A 26,103-nucleotide genomic window follows, 5' to 3' on the forward strand; every position below is an offset into this window, starting at 1 on the left:
AGCCGCTCTTGATACACAAGTAATCCTTATAGAGCTCTAGGAAGAGGGACTTCATACCAGACCCGCTGCCGTAGCTGGTGCGGCTGCATGTTTTTGGAGAAGAAAGAGGACTTTGCGCGCAGCTGCCGTGCCGCAGCTTGAAGATTTTGAGTTTTTTTCTTCTAATTTTTGAACATTTTCTTAAACTGAAGAGAACTTCTTCTGCTATGGTTATTGGCGGAAAGTAATTTTTCTTTTTTCTTTATTTTTCGATTTTTTTCTCCAGATGTTTAGAGAGAATTGGAGGCTGGCACAGTACCACACCATGAGGTCGATGGATCAAGGTACTGCTGAAGTGTTGTGATTAACTGGTAATCAAAACATTTGATTTTTAATTGATAGAGTAGTGTTAGCCTTTGACTTTTAAGTGTGTGCGCTGTAATGTCATGTGTCTAACATTTCAGAGATAGTTGGGATGTTGATGTTTCGGGGGAGACAAGCTGATGCGCTTTGATTGGCATCACCGGGAAGATATTTTGGGTCGAACATGTAGTCCATACATTTAATTTTGGTAACTCTAATAAAATACTCAAAATATAATTTTATCGGAGAAAATAGGAGAGAAACTTTGGATATGAATTTAAAAAGTTAATAAGTTACGACACGTGATCAAATTTTATTAGATGTCCATAATATGTGAATATAAAGAGCACATTTTATGTTTTCTTACTGTACTTTGAGTGTAATTTTAAATATACTTTTGACTTTTGACTTATACAAAAGTTAGAATATGCCTAAAATTATATAATTTTTAACCAAGTACTACAGTTGTCACTTGAGCGCTCGATACTTTCTCAGATTTGAGTCCTGTCTGATCCAGTCATCTTTTGGCCACTGGTTTTGGTTCATTTGGTGACATACCCAAATGAATCCACCACCACCAAAAAAAAAAAAAAAGTTTCAAAACTAAATTTAAATTTTGCTCTCGGGTACATTTTGTGCGCCTATTTTGCTGACTGTGCATTTATTGGTCCGCTGCGTAAAGCCACAACAGGAAGGAACGCCCGAGTATCTGTGCTGCGTCATGCGTTAATCTGGGGATTCCCTCAGGATTGCGTGTATTTAGGAGCTGTAAAACAGCGCGTCCACACTTTGGCTGATATATCCCACGGCATACAATCCACTGAGAGCACACTATCCATCCATGTACTCGCGCGTACTCGCAAAGTTGAAACGCTCCCCAGTTTTAGTGGACAGTTGTAGCTGGACAGGTGATGGGCGCTGTCAGCACCCTGCTGTGTCACTGTCACGTGTCAGACGCCCGGGGGCAGCACCAACCTGCGCAGTCTGTCATCTGTTTGAGCTAATTCATCACATCCAACATGCACTTTTGCTTTTTTTCTCTCTCGGTCGGCGCATCAGCGAACAGGGGAGGCGCGATCAGACACAGAGATGAACTCGAAAAGTCCGCATTCGGTGTGAAAATAGACCCGCCTTCACTTCTGAAAATAACTGCGGCGGCGGGTTGAAACAGGAAACTTGTGCGCTTCACCTCTTGCAGGCTTCACTGATGCATCATCTGACACTTGAACAGGTTCCACAAATCCACATCAGCGCCGCAGCCGCGTTTCTGTCGTGAATTGAACCCGGAGCGGAGTCGTTAGGAACAAAATAAAATAAAAAAAAAACAAAAAACAAACAAAACACGGAGACAGATGACCTCTTTTTACGACGAGAAAGATTTGGAGGAAGAGCTCAGTCGAGTCAACAACTGCCCCGATGAGGATTTGGAGTTTGAATACTTGTTTGAGTATGAACCACCTTGCAGTGACTTTCCTGCGGGAGATCAAGGTTTGTCCGGGGCTTTTTGGCGACCTGAGCTGAATCCTCTCCCTCGTTTTTTGGTTACTTGTGGGCTCAGAATTAAAAGTATAACATGCAGTGCTTGTTTGTGTGAATGCAAAATGAAAACAGGAAGTAAATTTGACAGACTTCTTGATGATGGTTGCGACATGTAATTGCCACGTGAGAGAAAATGTCAACATGTGGTGGCTGAGATATGTTTTATTTCTTACTTTTAAGTTTAAAAAAAATGCAGGTGATGTAGTAGTAAGTATGTAGCCAGTTATAATAATGACATAGTTTTTGGACATTTTCTCTATTTTTGACCATTTTCATACCATAATCCTAACCCCATTTTTAAATTTAATTTTCAGGTCATTTATTGTCAGTTTTTATTCATTTTTGCCAAGTAAGTCATTACCGTTCTTCCCCAAAAAATTAAAACCAGTTAGCTCAGGTTTCACAGGGTCAAATATCTTGTGAGAGGGATGTGAACGCGGAACAGGAAAACTGATGTCGATCCAGCTTTCAAAGGGTTTATTTGAGATTCATTTTTATGGATATATCTGAGGCAATACTGATGTTTTTCAAAGGTGTGTTTTGTGTTGATTTTCCATCTCTCATCCTCTGCAGATGACCCCAACCTTGCACCTCACAAAGTCCTCAGTCCTGAATCTGAGCAGGCTTTCCCTCTGGAGGAGGCCTCGCCGTACGGCATCAAGTCCTGCAGTCCCTCCTACAGCGACCACAACACCGAGGTTCTCTCAGGATATGAGAACCAGGAGGCGAGACACTACCTGGACGGTACTCGGCCTGTAGGATTGGCCCTAAGCCCACGGATCGAAATCACCCCCTCCCGTGAGCACTACAACCATGGTCGGGACTCCCTGCAGAACCACCACCTGAACATTAGCCCCAGACCCACCCTCACTGTGCCCGGCCATGAAAACCTCACCTACCGTGAGCCTCAGTGCCTGAGTCCCGCCAGCAGCAACTCCTCCACCAGCTGGCACTCGGAGAGTTACTCCCCGTGGGCGTCTCCTTGCGTGTCCCCCAGCAGTGGCCAGAACCCCAGTGACCTCTGTCCCAGGTTACAGAACATCCACACAGGTTCCCCACGCACCTCCCCGGGCACCTCCCCTCGCACCAGCCTAACTGAGGACGGCTGCCTGGGCCACCGCTCGCCCTCCTCCAGACCCGGCTCCCGCTCCACCTCCCCGCAGGGCAAACGCACCTACGACATGTACAGGAATCCAAGCTTGGTCCCTGGGCACCGCTCCCGCAGCCCCTCCCCCCACAGCGGCCATGAAGATCACAACATGGGTGCCCATTACACACACAGCAGCCTCGCTGATGCCATGAACGGGTTTGGCAGCGGTCAGCCAGGCCTGGTGCCCACTAAAATAGTCAAGACGTCCAACCAGGTTTACACTCTGTACCCAGAGAACCACGCAGAAGGGAACTACCTGGTGTCCTGCGACCAGGACATAAAACCCAAACCTGCTGCAGAGCCTTTCTTTGTTATCCCCCCAATCTGGTCCAAGCCGCTGGTTTCCAGCATCTGCAGGTAAATAAGAAAGGCCAGACTGTTAATGGCTAACACATAACATACATATCCATCTTTGAAGCAGCATAACGTTAATGATTTCCATGATTTATATACTTTTCTGTGTCCTTCATGTCCTTCAGCATCCCCGTGGCATCTCTCCCCCCACTGGAATGGCCGATGCCCAGTCGCACAGACCAGTACGAGCTCCACATTGACGTGCAGCCCAAACCACACCACAGAGCTCACTATGAGACAGAGGGAAGCAGAGGCGCAGTCAAAGCCCCGACAGGAGGACATCCCGTTGTTCAGGTACAACCAAACAAATGTTTAGTTTAACAAAGTATCCGCTGTCATGGAAAGGTCCAGTGTGTAGGATTTAGGGGGGTATGTTGGCAGTAATATATAATAAGTATGTCTTTTTAGTAAAATCACCTGAAAATAAGAATCGTGTTTTTGTTGCCTTAAAATGGGCTGTTTATATCTACATCACCATGCTGCACCACCTCGTTTCCACAGTAGCCCAGAGTGGACAGAAAAAACACGACCTCTAGTTAGGACCATACACATTTTCATGTCGGCCACTGTAGTTAGAAGCTCTTCTGCGTCAAGAGGGTCGAAAACAAAGATGTTTTACCATGAAAGTGCTTTATTCCATGTACTTAACAGTTTAAATTACGTGGTCTGTTTGTTTTGGAGAGGAGGAGTCTTCCGCTGATAATACGCCTCCTGTCAAAAATCTCCTTAATGTCTGAATTTTAGGTTATCAGAGAAAAAAGTAAGCACAGATTAGCAGGTGCTGGGCTGGTGGCCCATCTGTGACATGCCAAACAGCAACAGAAAAACACTGATTTGGACATGGAGCAGCTTTATTCAGTGTCCTTAACTGTTTAAATCGGCAGAGTTGTTTGGTCTAGAGAGGAAGTGACATCTGCGGTTAATTTAGCTCCTACTAAAAATCTGAATGTCTGGGTCAAAAAAGTAAGTTAGCAGCCTGTCTGCAACAAGCCAAACAGCATAGGAGAAACGCTGATTTGTAACGTAAAACTGTTTTATTCCGTGTTACCAGTTTAAATCACTTGGTCAAATTGTTTTAGAGAGGAGGAGACCTTTGCGGATAATTCGGCTCTTGGTAAAAACCTCTTGCATGTCTGGATCTTAAGTTATGAGAGAAAATGGTTGAGCACACATTAGCAGGTGCTGGGCTAGCATGCCTGTCTTGGACATGCCAAACAGCACCAAACAAACACTGATTTATGATGTGAAACTGCTTTATTCAGTGCTTTTACCAGTTTAAATCACCTGGTCCGTTTATTTGGGTGAGGAATTGACCTCTGCAGATAATTTGGCTCCTGGTAATAACTTGAACATTAAACACTGAAGGAATTCTAACCAGGAGAAGTTTTAGCTGTTTGCAGTCTGCGATCCTCACCGCCAGATGCTACAAACCCCCCCTAAATATTATCACAGCATTCCTTTAAATCAGAACCAAAATATACATTTAAAACTACAACTGAAAGTGCTGATCAAACATATGAAGGTGTGCTGTCAGGTTTGCCTGTTAAATTACAGTAGCCTTCCAGTTGGGGAGCCTCAGGCAGCCCTGATGGGAGGGCTTGCGTGTAATGGTATTTCCTACTCATTATGCACTCAGTGGTGGTGGTGTTATTGCCCAGGGCCAGCTGTATGAAAATGACTCGATGTGCTGGATACTCTCACGGCAGCACCTTTCCCATTTCTCACTTTCTGAAACAAATCATAAAGCATGCCCTAACCCCAGACATATGACACAATGTAACCGCCCCGTAGCCTCACGAAAACCCTCAGAACTGAACTCAGGTCAGTGAGCAACACAAGCGCTCTGAGTTTTTCTCTTTTTTTTGGCCTTCCAGCTTAAAATAGTTTGCTGTTGTGCGCCCTCGCCCCCATGGTTTTAACCACACAAACAGGCCTGTGTTCATGTTGTCCCTGACTTCCTCTTACACGCTGGTTTGTTGACTGCGTGGGTCTCGTATTAGGCAGCTGACTTAGCGTGTTGAAGCAGACGCATTAAAGAAAATGAATAATGCTTGTGGTTAACATAAGTGTAGATCAGGGGAAAAAAAAAACGTGCTTCTCTTACAGTCACAACATGGGATTCAGACAGAGCATGATGAAATTAGTCGTGACACAGTTGTGGCCGACTATGCGGTCCAAGAATAGGCTTAACTTCCCTTTCTTTGCGTTACTGTGGCAACATTTCAAACCTGTTTTTATTGGTGATAGTAGAGACTTGTTGTAAGCTTCTCTCGCTTCTTTTCCATTTTCTGCCCCATCCCCGAAGGCCTCACCCTGAGGTCGGTTCTGCCTGGTTTGCCAGGCCAATCAGATGGTCAGGCCTGGCTAGCCACGGCTGCACTCCCTCACCTCGTCTTTCCCTTCCTCCTCGCCTCCTTCGCTCCCTCTGTTTTTCCTTCGTCCTTCTCTCCTTCTCTCCCTCGTACCCTCCACTTTACTTTTCCTACACTGCTTTCTGTCATGACTCACTGCTCCTGCCACTGCCATGACAACCGGCCGACCGCTCACATGGCCTGTTGAGTGTTTGCAGTCAGCTTCCTCTGTTTCACTCGGTGTGTCAGCTACCTGGATATGGAGCCAGCGTGCTCATTCATGTTGCCATAGTTTCTGCTTACATTCAGCAGCTGCTGGGAAGTCTGTCAGGTCCATTCACCAAAATAATCATTTCTAAATTGTGACTGATGTTACATGCTGTGTGTAGTTTTTCTAACCAGGAGTTAAAACAGTCTTAAAGGGACAGCTCACCTTCAAATAAAAAAAACAGATTTTTTCCTCTCACCTGTAGCTATTTATAAATCTTAAATGTTTTGTTGTGAGCTGCAGTTGTTGGAGATATCAGCTGTAGAGATGTCTGCCTTCTCTCCAATATAATGGAACTAGATGGCGCTCAGCAGAAATACATTTAAAAAACTCAACAGCAATGTCTCTTTCCAGATTTCATGACTCCGTTTCTCAAGTTAATCCAAAGACCTTGTTATGAGCAGTTCCATGGACGAACAATTTTCCCTCTACTGAACTACACACGCAGACCCAACCTGTTCTCATTACCAACTCATCATATACCGCCATGTGGTCCGCGATTTTGGCATCAGACACCGACACAATAAGGCATCTTTTGTTGGTGGTATGATATGCCGCACGGCAACTTAACCCTTTGAGTGACATCACTTTTTTGTGGTGCATTCAGACCCGTTTCACATTGAACATTTAGAACATGAGCGAATTGGTATGATTTTTTTCAAAACCATGAGAAAAAAGGCAATGCGCAACTTAGTAAGAAATGTTCCACAAATTGCAAGAAATCCATAGTTTAAGAAAATTATTTTGATAAAGCATGAGTAAAATGCTGAGGGACAAAAAATATTGCTAGGGAAAAACTTTTTTGAATTATGATTAAATTATTTCAATTTCAATTATGTTCTAAAATTATTCAGATTGTTAAGCACATTTTCCAGATAATTTCCTTTTTTGAAACTACTAAATTTCAGGGGAATTTTTACTTTTTACTAATTTCTTGCTCATTTTTGGGTCATTTCCCCTTTGTTGTTCATTACTTTCCCATGTTTTTGAAAGGAATGAAGCTAATTTGCTCAGGCTTCAAAGAGTTACGTTTATAAAGCTGCTAGATGGCGGTGTATTTCTAAGGCAGTGGCATTTTCTGTAGATAGAATAGTCTCTTCAAAAAGTTACCTGTTGTGCTTGTTCAGTCTCTGTGCAGTTCATGGTTATATTCTGTGTTATAGGTTATGCGCTACCCTGTTTGCACAAAAAAAAGCATTTAGATGCAGATTGATGCTTTGTGGTTTTTGCAGGTTTCCTCAGGAGGCACTCTCAGGTTAAAAGTAACATTTCTCTCTCTGCTTCTCTTTCTGTCTTCAGTTCACATCTTCACCTATCTGATAGCTTTTATGCCATGTGCGTCTGTCGGGCTGGATGTTTTTGACAGCTTCACAACTTGACTTAAAGAAAAAACTAGTCTGAGGCTGTAGGATGAGAGCACTCTGCCGGTTTCTGTCAAGGCTGCAGAAAGAAGATTTTAACACATGGGTCTGATGCTGATTTGCTACCTCCGGAGGGGAAACAACATCTATCAAGCTATGGAGAAATACAACCAGTTGAAAGAGGCTCAAATATTTCCTGATACTGTATCTCTGTTTTAATAAGTATTTTACTGTTTGATGGTCTTTTCATAAAACTGGGCTATTGATGCAGTGGAAAGATGCAAACATTTTTGTAACTGATGCTGTTTGAGCAGAGAAAGTGGCATTTGCGATGTCTCAAGAGTTAGAAAACCCACAACTACCAGAATGAACCACACTGCACCAATGAATGCTCCTGCTGGCGGGTGACGTAATGTGAGCTTGGCAGTTTTCCACCGGAAACATTATGGCAGCTGGCTGCTAACAAACAGTGTTGTGTTACAGCTAAATGGTACACTAAAATATGTTTCTGAAAACATTTGAGGTGAGAAATATGCAATGCAATAACAGAATCTTGGTTCATATTTTATCAGCGCTATTAAGTTTAACCGTTTATTCTCAGTTTTTCCAGCCTCTACTTTAACCATACAGGAAACAGTATTGTGCCTGTTCTCAAATTCTCATATTACAGCCAAATTGAGCGCTAAAATATGTTTTCGAAAGCTTTTCAGGCAAGAAAATGGCAATACAGTCACAGAATCTTGATTTATATTTGATCAGCGCTGCCAAGTATTATATCTGAGTTTGAAAGGGATAGAGAGGGGGTGTTTTCTCTCTTGATCCACTTCTGTATTTTTTGTGTCTGTGGTAGCGGACATATAAAAATGCGAAAGTAAAATCATTTGCTTGATCGACAACCCTAATCCTTAAAGTGATTTTTGTGTGTGTGTGTGTTTGCAGCTACATGGCTACAGAGGCAAGGAGCCACTCGGCCTGCAGATCTTTATTGGTACAGCTGATGAGCGCATCCTGAAGCCCCACGCCTTTTATCAAGTCCACCGCATCACTGGCAAGACAGTCACAACCACCAGCTATGAGAAGGTTATCCATGGCACCAAAGTCCTGGAGATCCCCTTGGAACCAAAGAACAACATGAGAGCAATGTGAGGAACTAAAATGAGCATTTGATTTCTGAAAGATTGGGTTAGGGTTTCCATTTATGTGCTTTTTAACATACATTTTTACATTCGTATTCATCCCTTCTCACAGAATCGACTGTGCTGGGATCCTGAAGCTCAGAAACGCCGACATCGAGCTGAGGAAGGGCGAGACAGACGTCGGTCGGAAAAACACCCGCGTTCGTCTTGTGTTTCGTGTGCACATACCTCAGCCTGGAGGACAGCACGTCTCTCTCCAAGTGGCCTCACATCCCATCGAGTGCTGTAAGCAGCCACACATAAAACACTTTCATGATAAGCTTTTTGTGCTATTTTTTGCCTCATGCTTTAAAAAAAAAGTTTGCTACAGTGAAGCGTTTCCCCATGTTTCCCCCATGTACGCTTCCTGTTGAGGTCAAACTGCTGATGTTTCTAACAGTTAACAAAACATTATACAAAATAAATACTGTAAATAAAAAGGAACCCACATTTAAATGAGTTTGGAGCTGCGCTGATAGTCCAGAGTCCTGCTCACAAAGATGTCTTTATGAAACCAGGGCTTCCATCCAGTAGGTGGGCGCTGCATGTATCTGTTTGTATGTGAGCAGTAGTAAAGTCTGTGTTTGGGTACATCAGTTTATGTGTACACAGTGTTATTAAAGCACCCGCTGTAATCAAAACTCAAACAAGAAGGCTCTTTATCTAGCTTTGACTAACACCCTTGTTGAGACATGGCATCCATCATATCAGTGTGACACAGGCTGCGTGCAATATGCTCCTGTCATTGTAAAAAACCATGACGCAAAATATATAATTTAACAATCATCATTTCCCATCTGTTTTCTGCTCACAGAAAGAGTGGAACAGTAGTTATTACCTGTCCGTCATAAGGTGAACTTCACAACAATCGCTGTGAGAGAAAACCATTCATGTGTTAAGTTGTTCACAATGACATCAATGACACATCTGTCAGGCCTGTTGATAAGCAGACTGTGTCAGTGATGGTGTGTTTGAGGAGGCAGGGCCCCTGCTGGTGTCATCCTCTTTGTTTTAACTGCTTGTGATGCAGAAGTGCGAACAAACCTGTTCAAAGGTCACAGGGCTGTTTGTCGACAGCTTGCCTCAGTGAGTGTGGAGTTTCAGATGAACTAATGGCTGATAATGAGCTACAACACACGAAAGTAACACGCATAACAAAGGGATAGTTTGGGTCTGCGGAAGTGTATGAGGTGCTTATCCATAGCCAGTGAATTATACACAGTAATTGTCTGTTGACACACCTCCAGTTTGGAGAAGCACACAGGAATACTGACACAGAAGCGAAGAAATGTATTGCTTTGGATTAGGGCAGCAGTAAAACCAACTTTAGCCACTTAAAATAGAAAAAATCAGGTTCAACGTAGGTTTTATTTAGAGTATCTTTACTGCTTTACCTTGCCATCAGACAGCAATTTTCAGAGGAGAATCGAAGCCATTATGTTGCTCTCTCTTAAGCCAGACTCCATTGAGAAAAACAGTAATTTAAAGTCTCTGAACACAGGAGCTGCTGACTTACTGCTGCTTTGATCAGTTATTTAATTTGAGTTATCGTATGACTTTGGAGTTTTTAGGGGTCAGTTTGGATTCACCAAAATCACACAATAACACAAACAAACTAACAAACTGTCAGTACTTCTGCCTGCTTCTCCAAACTAGTAGCATGCCAACTGACATCTGCTGTTTGTATCACACTTCAGAAGATCAGAATGATCCTCTTTTGTCGCCTTCCCGCACAATACTTTACTGTCAAAACAACCTCTCCGGTTACCTGATTTAAGTTGTGATTTAGCAGATTTGTATGGCTGCTTATTAAAAGCGAAAGCGAGGGCTGTGATTGTAGAATGACTCAGCATCACCTCTTTATTATAAGACACAGTCACTTCTTGGCAATACATTGTTTGTGCATTTGTGAGAAACCAAGCCAGAGATTTCTAATGAAGTGTTACTTGCTTACTTAAGGTAGATTAGGCCTGCAGCTAACAACTATTTTCAGTGTTGATTAATCTGCTGATCACTTTTAAAAATGATTTGTCTTTGGAATCTAAAAACTTAAAGGAGGTTTACAAGTGTCTTATTTTGTCTGACCAACAGCCCCTAAAGCCCAAAGATATTGAGTTTAAAATTATATAAGAAGACAAACTGTAAATCTGAACATTTGAGTAGTTTAACTAAAGCCTTTAGTAATTTTTCATTTTTCAATTAATTTTGCTCAAAAATTACATATCAATTACAGACAAAGTTGTTGTTGCTAACCAACTTATTAATCAGTCCTCTTGTCGTTTAAGTTATACTGTCGTTAAACACTGGTTCATGTGCTTAATGCTTTTCCCATGTGAGTGTGTGTGACCGCAGATAGACAGTAAATGTAACACCCCGCCCCTCTGTGTGTCCCGACAGCTCAGCGCTCAGCACACGAGCTTCCCATGGTGGAGAAACAGGACATTGACAGCTGCTCAGTTTTGGGAGGCCAGCAGATGATCCTGACCGGGCAGAACTTCAGCTCCGATTCCAAGGTCATTTTTTTGGAAAAAACCCAAGGTGAGTGGCATCGAATCACATCATCCCCAGCATCACTCACAACCTGAGCCAGAGTCATTTTCTATTTTCAAACATTTTTATAAATTTTTTTTTGGCCAACAATAAAGACACACAATGCCTGGAAACCTATAACTGAATCTCTGAAACCTTTATGGTTTGTATATCTGTTAGTTCTGCTATTACACAACACAGTGTCACAGCAACACCACAACACTAGTGATAACAGTGACTCATAGGTATCCATGTCTGTGTAACACGTTCGTAGCTTTCACATTTCACCGCCAGCATTGTGTCGATGGAGCCGCATGAGTTATTTGCATGATCTAAATGATAACAGTGCAGCCTCGCTTCCTTTTGCTCTTTTACTCCTCACTGACATCCATGATGTCTTATCACTGCTCAGATGAGCCTTTTATGCTGTGATTAATACTTCTGTGTGTCATGTCACATGTCACATGTTCGTTTATGCACTTCGTTGACACTCAAAGGAATAATGAATCCCCCCCAAATATATCCAATTTTTATCCCATGTTCTGTAGAATTTGGGAAAAATTAATAATTATTTAAAAAAAAAATGAAAGTCATTTCTTCAGCAGCAGCATGAACAAAACACAAAAAATACACCTAAGTTAAGATGGCAATGATACTAAAATACTAACATAACTGCCCATCTTTGACAGAATCTAACATTAGCTAATAAAGGTAAAAAATTGTATTTTTTTGCCATGAGTATACATAAAAAAAAATTATTTCTCTCAATCCAGATGCACTTAAAGGAATATTCCACCCACAAGCTGAGCATTTGTACATTAATTAGTCCCCTTGTATTACGTTGGATTCATTAAGAAAACTTTATTTACTTGCATGTCTCCACACAAAACTGGATCAAAACATCCGTTTCAGAACTCTTGCATGACTTTAACAGTGTTATCCAAGTCGCAGTAATTCCCAAACACACAGCCCTCTCCAACAAGGAACTCAACAAAAAGTGATACATATCTATACTCTCTTGAAAGCCAGACTCCATTGACAAAAACAAACATTTTCCCTCACTGAACACAGGAGCTGCTGGTCTGTCGCCGCCTCGATAAGTTTACTTCTTTGTGTTATTGTGTGACTTACAGATCCAAACTAACCTTTAAAACACTAAAGTCACACAATAACACAAACTAACTAACTGATTGAGGTAATTGTAGACTGGCAGCTCCTGTGTTCAGTGAGGTAAAATTGCTATTTTTATTAATTGAGTCTGGCTTTGAAGAGAGCGTAGATAATTTTCAGTCAGGGCTGTCTGAGTATACAGTTGGATAAAGGAGACCTGGATTATGCTGCACGACCTTTATGAGGGTTTGTAAATGTTTTGATATAGTTTTGTTGTTGTTAAATGTGGAGCCCTGTGACTGAAGTTCATCAAGAATTTCCTCTGTTTTTGGATTCTTCACTCACTGCGGTGGTGTGTATGAAAAATAAACTTGTTTTCAAAAATTCAATGTAACACAGGGTGAGTAATCGATAAACAAATGTTCATTTTGTGGGCGAAGTGTTCTTTTACGTGCATCTGGATTGAAGGCAAGGTTTTATTTTTATGCTGCTTCGTGGCAGGGAAATGCAGTTTTTTACCTTTATTATGTAATGTCAGGGTTTGTCGAAGGTGGACAGTTATGTTAAAATACTTGTCTGATACGGTGACTCACTGACTCCACTGCTGTCTGGGTGCTTCGCTTTTAAAACGCAGGCACTCCACAGGCAACCTCAACTAAAACTTGGACCTGAATGCCCCGGCTGCTTTTTCCTTTTTTCTCTTCTCCGGGGTTCCCTGCCGCTGTGTTACGACACACCACAGTAATGGATAGTAAGACAGAGACGGAAAAAGAAATCTTACGAAGAGGGATTGCCATTGTTTTGGAGAGTTTCTGTATGACACAAAGTTCTGGACCAGTGCAGCTGTGAAATCCCTCTGAATGAGAGACAGCTGCCTCTGGCTGGAGCTCCCCTGGCTCCTGTGCTGCTTGGACAGGGAGCGTTGTATGGAGGGAAGGAAAGCTTCCCCAGCCAAGTCAAGCCTCGATCGGGCTTTCTCTCCAGCCCCCCTCCATCTCCTTTCCACCTCCGCGCGCAATTATCTCCAGAGGGAGAACAAGAATCGGGGTATCCCTGAGAGTAGAATTGCAACAAAACGCAAACAAACACAAATGCCAAGAAAGCAGTAGTCATCACGTTTTGTAAGACGTGGAGAGAGTTGATCATGAAAATAAAGTTTAGAAAAAAGTAAAGAAAAGTTGGCAAGATGTGTGGAATCCCCCTTTCTCCTGCTGACTCATTTAAGCCATGTGTTTTTAATTTGACAGAGGGTTTCCCACCTACAGTAACATTCAAACACAGCACATGTCGGATCATGTGTTGGGGCAGATGGAGTTTACATTTACCAGCACATTTAGTTTTTCTACTTTTTCACCTAAACGACAGCTCGAATGTAAATCTGATGAGGTGTGATGTAGCATTACATTAACCGTAAAGAGGTGGAGCAGAGCGAAGCCTGCAGATCTCATCACAACCTGCTAATGTCGTGTGTCTGTGGGCGCCGCATTGGAGAGCACACAGGTGTGTCTTTAACATTAATCATCATCATTAATCAGTCTTTCTGATTAATGGATGACTGTACGTCTGTTCGGGGTTAACCTGCTCATCATCTCCACCTTTAGCTGTGCTCAGTGGAGGAAGAGGAAGTGGTTTAAAAAGTGATAATATCTACATTTACAAAGAGACGTTTTCTGTCCACATGAATTTTGAATCACATGCTGCCGTCAAGACCTTCTTGTGGCTACAAATCTACTGTGTTACTGAATTTGAAAAAGTCTAAAAAAAGGGTTTGCAAATACAAAAACTTCTGAATCACTCACCAAGAAAATTAGAATTAATTATAATGCTTGCAGTATGTTTGTATACCAACATATCGCATTTTGTGACCATTGAATTAGTAGTATTACCAGTACTAGTATTATCTCCATAAATATTTACTATTATGCTAGTAAATACTTACTTTTACTTTGAACACAATCTTACTTTAAACATCTCAGAAGTGGTGAAAAAAAATCTTACTGATATGATGTCTTTCTCCAAATGTATAATGGAAAAAACATTAAATATATGGCATTGACGACGATATTTTAAAAAAAAATGCTAGATTATTATCTTAGCATCACTTCTTTTACCATAAAAGGCCAATTTAACTGTTTGGTAAAACATGGTTTTAGACAGTAAAAAGTCATACTTATAATTTTTTTTTACTGCATATAAAACAATTAACATTAAATGTAACATTTAACAACAACGAATGACCAGAAGTTCATTTCTATTTGGCAAACAATAAATCTTAATTGCATTAGTTTAGCTTCACTACCTTTACCATAACATTTTTGTATTAAGTTACATAAATCTGTTCAGTTAGACAGCTGAATCTATAATATGTGGAATAAATATGCTTACCTTTGAACCCACACAGAGCCTTCATGTCTGGTGTGTAACTTCCTTTTAGAGGCAAACAGAAAAGTAGACTGTTTAAAGACAAAGTGACATCTAGTGGATATTTTGTGCGTAACAAATCCAAACCGAATGGTAGAGATAGCTCAGTCAGGTTGAGTTTAATGCAACACATTTTCATTGAGATATAGCGACTTGAAATGTGCTCTACCAAATGTTTGTGTAAGATTTTGAAGGGATAAGGTGATTTCTCAGTTGTTTGGGATTCAGCATTTTCCAAATTTACAAGCTAAAGACATCTTGAAACAATCGCCCTCACTGACTTTACTGCAGAGTTAAATACCACATTGTTTAACACTTGGTTTTCTCTTTCTCTCCTCTTTGTAGATGGGCAGCAAATCTGGGAAATGGAAGCAACAGTGGACAAAGACAAGAGCCAGCCTGTATGTATAATATATGTCTGTTTGTTAAAACCTTCTCAAATTACTTTGATTTCTTTTTAAAAAAAACATGTGGAGAAAGCAATGAGCAGCTGAACAAGACATCGCCCAAAATAAGCAAAAAATAGTAAAAAAGTTACAAGAAAATCACTTAAAATATATTTATTTTAATATATATATATGTCGTTGTATTTCTTCTGGAAATTTTGACCAATGGATTTTTTTTTAAATAATTACCTTCTTTTTTAAAAAATATTTTTGGGGTAATTTTCTTGTCAATTTATATTATATATCTTGCAATTTGTTGGACATTTTTTGCCTTGTTGATCATTACCTTTTCCCCCTGATATTTTCCAATGAAACCAGACCAATATGCTCAGGTTTCAAAGGGTCAAATAGCTTGTGAAAAATGTGTGAAGCACAATAAAACTGATATCAATCCAGGTTTGAAAGGGTTTAATACTTGTACCTGTAGATCACACTGAACGTGTTATGATTTAGTAGTTCAGCTCAAACAAAAAGCTCAGTTTCAGTAGATAACTGAGGGCATTTTCTTGCAGAGTATGCTGTTTGTGGAGGTGCCGTCCTACCGAGACACATCTGTGTGCCATTCTGTCAAAGTGAACTTCTACGTCATTAATGGCAAGAGGAAGCGCAGCCAGCCTCAACATTTCACCTACACACCACTGGCATGTAAGAATGCTGCTCAGCCTCTTTGCGGTATACTTACGATAATCACAGCGTGGGAATTAATTATAATTAGTAATGATTATACTCACAGAAAATTATTTTTAAAGCACAAACCGCTGTCAGAGTGTTTATAACCATTTCTTTGATTTTTCCAGCTCCATCCATAAAGACGGAGCCTATAGATGAGTATGAGGCAGACCACATGGGATTTGCCATGCCTCAGATTTTGGGTTTATCCCCTCATTCCTACTACCACAACCCCCGCAGCGTCCTCCATCCAGACAATGGCCTGGTGTCCAGCATGGCCTCCTGCCAGCGTCTCAGCTCCAGCCTTCCAAACCAGGACGCACGTTTCCAGCAGCAGAGCTCGGCCATCGTGTACTCCCGCGGGGGGAAGAGTCTGAGCGGCAGCCCTGGCCTTTATCATCAGACTGGAGGGATGATGCCCGACCCCCACCGGTCAGTCCTGGTCCACACAGGCTCCCCGGCTCAGCCTGTAGGTCCCGGCGGAGCAGGCCAGCACCCTTCAATCATCCAGTTCTCCCCCACAAACCACCACCTGCTGCGGGGAGGAGACCCTCAAGCTCTCAGTGCTCCGCAGCCCGACAGCCAGCAGATCATCTATTGCGATGGCTACTCCCCGCAGGCAGCTGCCGCCCACTCACCCACGCCCCCGCAGGCTCAGGCAGCCGTGAACCACCCTCAGCACTATCCCACCGTGATCCAGCAGCAGCCGTACACGCAGAAGGGGCAGCAGAAAGGACGGGCTCCACCCGGCACGGGGCAGATGGAGGCTCCAGGGGACGGACAGAGGAGGGTGACGGTCAAGGAGGAGAACTTGGACCAGGCCTACCTAGATGATGGTGAGTGTAAGTTAATGCTTTTATACTCTGTGTGAGTGGGTGGGCTTGTGTGTGTCTTTATCACGGTGATGGTCAGATTATGGCCCACGGGTCAAATCTGACCCCTGATAGGGTGCAAGGTGGCCCCCAAATATTTTTAATTCACTATAAAAATTAAATGATTCACACTGGAAATTATTTGTTGTAGTTTTAGTATACATAAGGTACAGGAGTGCATAAAATAGCATCAAAATGGAATTTGTTTATCAAAGAAAGTGCTAGTGGAGGATTTCCCAACCCCCCTAACAAAGTTCCTAGCTAAGCCCTGAATTTCCTAAAATCCTAGAAATGTCCTGAAATCCTAAAAGCATTCCTATTCCTAATCTTAAAAACAACCTAAAATCCAAGAAATGCCATAAAATTCTAGAAATGTCCTTAAATCCAAGAAATGTCTTAAAATCCAAGAGACGTCCTAAAATCCAGGAAATGTCCTAAAATCTGAGAAATGTCCTAACATCATAGAAACCTGCATGGAGCTGCTGCGACTGGCTCCTGGCCTCCTTTCATTTTGCAAAAGTGGCCCCCAGTGCAAAACAAGCTGAGTATCCCTGCTTTATCAACATGACGGCAGACGAGTGATGGATATGTGCAATTCCCCTTTTTGTGAAAGAGATGGATTAGATTTCCATAGAACAATTCAAGGATATTTACAATATGATGTACGTGCTATAGTATCCCTCTGAACAAAGCCAGCAAAGAAAGCTCACACTGTTAAAACAATCCTAGCCAGGAGGTGTAGTTTTTGTTCCACTCAAGGTGGAAATAACAGGGATTATGAGTCATATGTTTATACTTACGCTTGTCAACCTCATTACCCTCTGACAGAATTAATGTCAGGCCACATCCAGCAGCACGCAGAAAGTCGACCCTTGTCCTTACTTTGGAGTTCAAGGTTCTCCAAACTATATTATTACGATGAAGTGAAATGGTACAGTACTTTTCTGTTCTTCAGACAGTGTCAGCCTGGTGAGGTTTAAAGGGATAGTTCTGATTTTTTTTAAAGTGGGGTTTTATGTGGAGCTTATCCATAGTGGGTGTATAACATACAGAAGATGTCAGTCAGCGTGCTGTTTTGAGAAGAAAGCTTGAGTCCAAAGCTGATCAACAACTGATGGGAGTCAGTGAAAAATTGTATTTTCACCACCAAAAAAAAGAAATTACATCCAAAAATCAAAATCAGCTTAATTGCATGCTACATAGAGAGTATTTTCAATGCTTTACCTCTCTGTCAGACAGCCTGTTCAGACTGGGGAGCGTTATTGGCTTCAGTTCATCTGAACTCCATTGACAAAAACAGCAATTTTAGCTCACTGAACATGGGAGCTGCTCGTCTACAGCTGCTTCGATTTGTTTGTTTGTGTTATTGTGTGACTTTGATGAATCTGAACTAACTGTTTTAAACACCAAAGTCACACAATGACACAAACAAAATAACATTTTGATGCAGGGATAGACAAGTGAAAAAAAAAATCACTGTCTGACATTAAGATAAAGTGTTGAAAATACTCTCAGTATAGCATAAATTTGAACTGATATTGATTTCTTTAGATGGCACTTTTTTTAGGTGACAAAAACGTTTTGTTGCTGACCCGCATCCACATCATTACATCGCTCAGCTTCCATGTTAGACTCTGCCTGCTTCTCCAAACTGGGGGTGTCCCAGTTGACATATACTGTTTTTAATATACTGTCCGTGGAAAAGTAACCCATAAAACGCCACTTCAGAAAGTCTTAATTCTCCCTTTAGAGACAGCTTGAGGCCGTCACCACGTTACTCCATTCAACAATGTTCACTCTGCCGGTCGCAGGGGTTTGTCTGGCACCGCCACACATCAGGAAATGAGCATTTTTCTCTCTCTCTCGCATTAAAGGCAGAGAGGGAGGGAGAAAAAAGTGTCACTCTCCTGACCGCCTGGACATGTTGACACTGTTATGAAGTGAAAAACAACTTCCATGGCAACCATTGTCAAACAGTGGAACGGGCTGCCTGGGAGAGCTGGGGAAAGCCTCTTTGTTTGTTATAGTTGGCCGGGGCTTCTCCTTGGCCTTATGCCCCCCGATTCTGCGGGGGAACCCACCAGAGGATTAGCTTTTTTTCCGACCACGGGATTCTGCCAATCTGGCGCAAGAAATTCCTATTTGCAGCTGCTCTCCTCCAGAAATCCAGCCTGATCCCTGTAAGATAGCGGGGAGGGCGGAGGGTAGTTTGCAGGAAAAGGGAAGGGGCTGCGTGTGTTTCAATGGAAAAAATGAAACGAAGAAAAAGGGCCAGCAATGGAATTTGTGTTTTTTGGATGGAACTTGCAGGGTTTCCCTCCGCAGTAAACAGCAACAGGGCTGTGGGTTGGTGAATTAACACAGAGTCAGAGGAACAGTCAAACTGGGTCTCCTGTTTGATCCTCCCATCATCAAAAGGTGATGACGGCCAGTCGGCTTCCCAGGGTTCCCCATCCATCTTTGTTCAGTTTTACTTTTGATTTTTAAAAGCACATTAAACTTTTCTCTGGAAATCTTGTAAAAACTGATTGCAGAATTAGCAGTAACTTTATTTTAACCCTTTGAAACCTGAGCAAATTTGCTCAATTTCTTTCAAACCATGGGAAAAAGGCAAACTAGTAAAAAGTTACAAGAAAATTACAAATTACAGTTACAAGAAAAAAAGAACACGGAAATGACTTGAAATGCTTAAAAAAAGCAATTAATTCTTGTTATTTGTAAATGTAAGTATGTATTTACATGTAAATTCAAACATATAATTCTGATTATTATTAACATATAAAATATTTTCCTTAGCTTTATAACAATAATAATAATAATAATAATAATAATGATAATAATAACAATAATAATGATAAAATTTACTGATTTCTTGCCAGTTGTAGAACATTTCTTGCCTAATTGCTCATTGTTTTTTTTTCCTCATGTTTTCAAAAGAAACCAAACCAGTTTGCTCACAAAGGTTTAAAAACCCACGAAAGCCGTCAGTCCAGGTTTAAAAGAGTTAATTACCTTCTTTTTTTCAAGGAACTGCAGGCGATTTAATAATCTGAAAACTACAACATAATGATTTTAGCTTCTATGATATCACACCCCTGAATGTTAAAACTTTATTCATAATGCATTAACATTTGCAGTTAGATTGTCTGCCCCCTTCAGATTTTAATACAGGTGATAAACCACCCACCCACATAACTGCAGGGTCTACTTATTGACACTTTGATGAGGGAAAAAAGGGGAACTTCCCGATATTCAAAACATTTTTTTTAGACAGAGTGAAAAGCGAGCTCGAAAAATCCCCTCCGAGTTTGCAAAGGTGTTGATCCTGACCACAAAACAAACATTGAAGCTCGGACCATCAAACACATTTTTCACCAAAGTGAAATTGTCAACATTACTCATCAAGACATGTGTTTCGGGTTTTAGTCATTTTTTGAAGAGAGGGTGATGCCACATCCTGGTATTGTCACAGTGTTGTGGTCGGTAACTGTCACATCTGAGCATTCCCGAACTGTGTCAACGTGTTAAAGAGTGCTAAATGAAAGTCAGGTATTTAGTTTTGTGCCAAAAACTTTGCTTATAATCTCCCACACAGAGGGCTTACATCTTCAGCCCTCACAAAGGTTCCCATGGCCTCCTGCTGGTGCTCAAGCCAGACAAATATCTATCTATTAAACCGAAAAAAACAAAGCCTGGTAGAGCTTGCCTCTCCTCTGGACCACAATTGTCAAGAACGTCTGGCATATCTCACTGGTTGCCACATAGTTTGTGAAAACAGTAAAAGAGTCACTGGCATAGCCTCCAAAGGCTGAGAGTGACAGATTTAGTGGGTGTGGAATAAAGCCCAGAGGCAGTGGAGCAGGTGAAATTGTTCCAGCAGGTAGAGATCGGGGCGGGAGAGATAAAGCACACAGCAAAAGCCTGGTGGACACGCATTAGTCTCAGCTCACTTCCATCCCATTTGAAAGGCTTGATCAAATACACAACTTAGCCGTATCCAGACGGTGCTACAACTGTAGTGACGAGCATGTGACAACTGCTTTAAGACAGTTCTATCATTAAATACACAGTGTGCAAGTTGTTTAAGTGCACTATATATGTAGACTTGTATTTGTCAGCCTCTTAAAGGTATTCTAAAACAATACTCACTCATGTCCATATAGTGCAAGATTCATTGATTGCTAGAGGTTAGATTGCATGCGTCACACTTGATGTTGTACCCAAGTTTATTTAGATGCACGTTGCAGAGTGTAGCTTGCACTGAATTTAAAAGATTGCAAAAATCTCACAGTCTTCAGGAGGCTTCAGGGGTCTCCGATTGATGATTCAAATCTTTGACTTTCAGGGGGCAGCCATGCATGAATGTCCTCACAAAATTCTATGGCAATTTTCTTAATAATTGCTGAGAAATTTCAGTTTGGACCAAAGTGGTTGACTGACTGACTGACTGACCAACCTACCTACGAGGACATTGACATTTGTAGGGCCTCATTGTGTTCCCTCATTGTGTTTCTAGGAAGGAAGTGTATGCTACTAACTCTGAAGTCTCATAGCAGCTTCATTTGAACTTTTGAATACATTTATGCACAGACAGAGGAAACCCCCATTTGAATCCAATTAGAAAATGATCTCTACACAGAGAGCGCAGAGAGAATTATGAATAACAGCAGCAGCAACTCTTTCACTGTACATATCAGCGTGTGAGCTCAGCATTGTTTGAAAACTTGAGAAAAGTGAGCGCTGACACACCGGATCTGCGGTTAGATCGGTGGTTAGTTGTGAGTCCACTCACTCCACTTTCTCTTTTCTGTCTTTGGTTTTCAGCCTCATGCTGTCATTACAATCCCTCATCAGCCGTGAACGTGCTGTACACTCTTCTGCACACAAACACATACATTGTATTAACATGCAAATACTTGCAGACACACATTCCAGCTCGCAGCAGGCAGTGTGCAGCGACTGAGTCAGCTACTGTACACAGTGTCTCTCTCTCTCTCTCTCCTCTCACGGTCGGTTGGTAAACAGTGCAGCTCATTGGTGCAGAACTCAGGAGCCAGACACTCACCTATTGAACAGACTAGCCTGAGTGTTCCCCGGGCCAGCCTCAAATAGCTGGTCCGTGCCAACCCTTCATTAGACTCAGTAAAGCCCCACTGTATGTTGCCCCACTGCGGCGCTCCTGCTGCTTCTCTAAGCTGGTTTTATGCTCAGGAAAAATCCTGTGGCACCGTTGGGGAGATGAAAGTTTCTTTAAGGCATTAGGTGTCAGAGGGAATTCCACTACAGACTAAAATAAACACGGCTGCTGATGTTGTGACGACAGAAGAGCAACCAGTTTGGCTGCTACTGCAATTTTTGCAATCCTCAGATGCTGCTGGGCTATAAAATGTACTCAGTATTGGGCGACTGTAACGGGTTGTTTCACTTTGACATCTGCAGTTGATCAGATAGAAAGAGAGATGAACAAAGATTGCTTTGTTGGATGGAAGTAAAAATCCATATTGTTGCTTAAGCAGATTTACACTTTGCTGCAGTGGTTGCAACTTCTAAAAGATATTTTCTATCCTTCCTATGCTTCTATTTGCACTTGCTGACTGATATTTTATGGAGCTCAAGTGGGATTTGTTTTTGGGAGAACTTGGCCTTGGGGAAATGTGCTTCTGGTCCAGTTGGACATTTTTTGGACTTTGGGTTGTCAGAGCAATAGGACAGTGCAGAGGAGCAACAAGTTGCTACCTACACAGTGGGATACACAGAGGGAACTCAATCCGTCCATGCAATACCACGCATGGACGGCTGGATCATCCACCACAACAAAAAACAGAGAAACTCAGATTACAAAACAGACAGAGGTAGTGTTGATTTGCTCAACACACCATTTCTCAACTGTATCTTTACAAAGCAAATAGTTTTTGCTGCTAAATTACTTCAACTTGCAACAGTTACTTTTATCTAGCAAACTTTGTGGCAAACCTTTCCACCCTTCGCAATGTCTCATCTGTTTGGTGTTGTGTGGGTGAGATGGTGTCTGATTTAATTTGACACATGTATTATTAGTTTCAACCCCACCACTATGTAAATCAAGGCTTTAAATAGAGCGAACCCAACTGAACAAAGTTCATCTACATCAAAAATAAGGAAGTGTCACGTAGCAACATTCAGTACTTTGCACATGATTCTTTCACTGGCAAATAGTTTTATACCTTAACATTTTTTTTCTTTAATTCATCATCTTGAGTTTAAGGGAATAGTTCAACCTTGGGTTTCTTGACAAGAGTTAGAGAGGGGAAGATCAACACCTTCATATATTTGTCCAATAAATATGAAGCTAAAGCCAAAAGCAAATTAACTTAGTGTAAAGCCTGGAAACAGCTAACCTTGCTCCGTCCAATGGTTGAAAATTGTCTGCCAGCACTTCCAGAACTCACAAATTAACACATTATTTCTTGTTTATTTCTTCCCCAAAATGAGCCAAGCTAACTGTTTCCTCGTTTCCAGTCTTAATGCTAAACTGAACTAATCGGCCATTTTTGCTGTAGCCTCATATTTAGCATATAGAGAGTAGTATCGATCTTCTCTAACTCAATAAAGCAAATAAACGTAAAAAGGTCTTTTTTTTAAGATATCAACAAAACTAAGATAAAATGTGAGTGCCTGTTACTTTTTCTTTTTTAACAAACTGCGAAATGACCCACCACTGCTGCTATTCAGATTTTAACACGTACTTTTTAAACTTTCGTTGAATAACCCAATCCTAGAGTTACCATGGTTACAAAATCACAGCCACGATATGTGCTCTGTAATGGCTTGGTTGCAGGCAAAAAGCTTTTTTGGCCCACTTTGAAATACTTATATTACTCATCGACCCTAATGAGTTCCCCGAGGCACGATGGAAGCTGTGGCACCAGCGTATAATGTCTCCGAGTGCCAGTGTACACACACACACACACACACATACACACACACACACACACACACACACACACACACACAGTAGGCTTCCAGGCCCGGGCTCCCAGATAAACACCAGAGCTCCACAGAAGCAGAGTGGCATATCTGCACAGATGACACGTCACACATGCTCACCATTCCTTCCTGCTCAATTCAGAGCTACCTGTTGAAATGTGACCGTGTTTAAACTGAGGTGAGCAGTCACAGGTAGTTACACTAACTCTTTTTCATCCGCACAGCAAAGCTTTTCATACTTACATATTGGCTAAAATAAAGAATCTCAATTATTCACTACAGAAATACAATCTTTTGTTTTATTTTAAATGCATTAAACAGTTTTCATGCCCACACCTGCACATCCTGCTTCTATTTTTAGAACTATGACACTGAAAGTTTCCATTTCAACCCCCCTTCCTCTTCTCTTGATGTGTATACACACACTTTTAATCATCCAAGCAACAAGGAGTAATTGCTTATAGGCTCTTGCATAGCTCTACCTCTAGTGGTTACTCGACATTAATGCAGCTGTTATCTGACTTCCATCAACGCCCTGCACAGAAATGTCAATCAGCACATAAGGGCCCTCCGTTAACAGTGTTATAATCAGTTTAACTTTTCAAAGGCATAATATACAGGATTCAAAACAAACAAACAAACAATATACAGACTCAAACAAACATAATTTCTCTCAATTGTCACCTATGACCCACTAGAGGTGTGGCGGGTCAGTTTCTTCTGAGAACCTGCCTTCTGCCTTACGTTTTCAGGCTCCCGAAATGCCGTTGTCGTGTAAACAAAAGGCCAGACCGCAACAAAAGTTTAGCGCTTAATGCAAGAACCATTGCCGTGTAAACGGCGCCTTAAAACTAATTTTTCTTTCTTTGATTGACGGCTTTGTTCTCTTACACTGCTCCCTCTTGTCATTCACTCGCTCTAGCTTGCTTGACCACCGTCTCGTTTGAATTTCGTTGAATGTTGAATCCTACATAATATTCCTTTAATGTTGACTGTTTAAACAATAATTTTGAATGCTATTGTGAAAACAAATACATGAATTGATCCTGCCACTGTCTGACATCTCTCTCTTTCTTTGTTTTTCAGTGAATGAAATCATAAGAAAGGATCTGACGGGCGTTCAGGCCAGAGGGCAGACATAGAGGAGGGACCTGAACAGGAAATGACAACATAGCCCTCCCCCCAGACACAGACAGACAAATAAACACGCAGCCTTCAACCTTCCAGTAAGGTGACGCACATCCACCAATAATCAGACCCTCTCTTCCTCATTTTCTTTACCCATAGAGATAGAAATATCAGCTCCTGGCTGCTGTGTTTGCTTTGGATGTTTTACTGCAATAAATACTTTAATTTGTCAAATAGAACAATTCATTTGACCCATACAGCTGACATCAACACCCAGTGGGTTTCCAATGAACCGATGACAAACAACAGGCAAATGTGCCTCATCTGTTAGATTTCTGGTTTATGTTTGGAAGCTTACCGGGAAATAAAGTGATAAACTCTACTTTCCAGGCAATAAACTCACACCTGTTTGCCTCATAGTAGTGAATAACAGATATGTAGCTGTTTCAAATTTTAAAAAGAAAAAGGTTGGTCAACAGCTTAACCCTTTGAAACATGAGCAAATTAGCTTGATTCCTTTCAAAAACATAGGAAGAAGGCAATGAGCTATGAAAGAAAGCATCAACCAAAAATGAGCAAGAAATCCGTCATAAGAACAAAAAATTACCTGAAAATTATGATGAAAAAAAGAACAACTAAAAAACACAATTTTTGTTTTACAAGAAACAACAAACAAATGACCTGGTAAAAGTGCTCAAAATTCTTTGCAATGTAATTTAAAAAAAATTATAAATATCATTTTCCCTATTTTTTCCCCCTAGACAGTTTTCCTGAGCCTTATTTTTAAATAATTGTCTAAATCAGCTGCTTTCTTGCTGTTTGTGGAACATTTTTATTCCAAGTTGCTCATTGCCTTTTTCCCATTTTTTGGAAAAGAAATCGCAGCAATTTGCTTAGTGTTCCCTAAAAGGCATCTGATAGCAGCACCAATAGGAACATAATATCACTGCAGGTTTCAAAGGGTTAATTTCATACCAAAAATTTAGCCCAAATATGTGTCAAATATGTCCAAAAGCTTGTCATCCTTTCATTTGATTTTTCTTGCACAAATAGTGTATTTTGTCTGTGTGTGCCTATATGCAGTTTTACATGAAAAGATTGTCTTAAGCTTACATGCTGATCATCTCATTTTAAGTGCAGTTTTCTAATAGAAGTGAAGCGCACATTGCCTTAATCATATACAAATGAACTCTTGTGACGCCTCCTAATATGCACTGTTTTCAATAACAGGGGGTCAATTTTATTACGTTTTATACAATATTTGAGTGTTGTGAATAATGTAACATTTTGTATTCGTAAAATATATATTGCATTATATTCAGGTTATAATGCCAAAGTGGCTTTGCGGGTGCCTGTAGTGCTAAAGTCATAGCAAGAGTTTTTTAAATATTTTAAATGCTCAAGATTTTTTTGCATTGACAA

General features: G+C 41.2%; 1 protein-coding gene across 3 annotated transcripts; it reads left to right on the plus strand.

Annotated features, from left to right (window-relative positions):
* Window positions 1–25,197, plus strand: nfatc2a (nuclear factor of activated T cells 2a). Of its 3 annotated transcripts, none has more exons than XM_042491228.1 (10): window positions 1–323; window positions 2,455–3,388; window positions 3,511–3,679; window positions 8,305–8,507; window positions 8,614–8,786; window positions 10,938–11,078; window positions 14,946–15,001; window positions 15,559–15,691; window positions 15,844–16,557; window positions 24,640–25,197. In XM_042491228.1, the coding sequence occupies exons 1-10, from the start codon at window positions 266–268 to the stop codon at window positions 24,693–24,695; spliced, it is 2,637 nt and encodes an 878-aa protein (XP_042347162.1). In that variant the 5' UTR covers window positions 1–265; the 3' UTR covers window positions 24,696–25,197. The 3 variants fall into 3 exon arrangements, with proteins under 3 accessions (XP_042347162.1, XP_042347160.1, XP_042347161.1); XM_042491226.1 differs by lacking the exon at window positions 1–323 and adding an exon at window positions 1,347–1,830; XM_042491227.1 differs by lacking the exon at window positions 1–323 and adding an exon at window positions 1,348–1,830 and having other exon boundaries at window positions 15,844–16,551.
* Window positions 25,198–26,103: the final 906 nt, after the last annotated feature.

This window comes from Plectropomus leopardus, chromosome 8 (assembly GCF_008729295.1).
Source record: "Plectropomus leopardus isolate mb chromosome 8, YSFRI_Pleo_2.0, whole genome shotgun sequence".
Taxonomy (NCBI): Eukaryota; Metazoa; Chordata; class Actinopteri; order Perciformes; family Serranidae; genus Plectropomus; species Plectropomus leopardus.

Coding starts and splice junctions, on each gene's coding strand:
- nfatc2a (XM_042491226.1), top strand. CDS start 1,695: ATGACCTCTTTTTACGACGAGAAAGATTTGGAGGAAGAGCTCAGTCGA. Junction 3,389..3,510: donor CTGGTTTCCAGCATCTGCAG/GTAAATAAGAAA, acceptor CATGTCCTTCAG/CATCCCCGTGGCATCTCTCC. Junction 3,680..8,304: donor GAGGACATCCCGTTGTTCAG/GTACAACCAAAC, acceptor GTGTGTTTGCAG/CTACATGGCTACAGAGGCAA.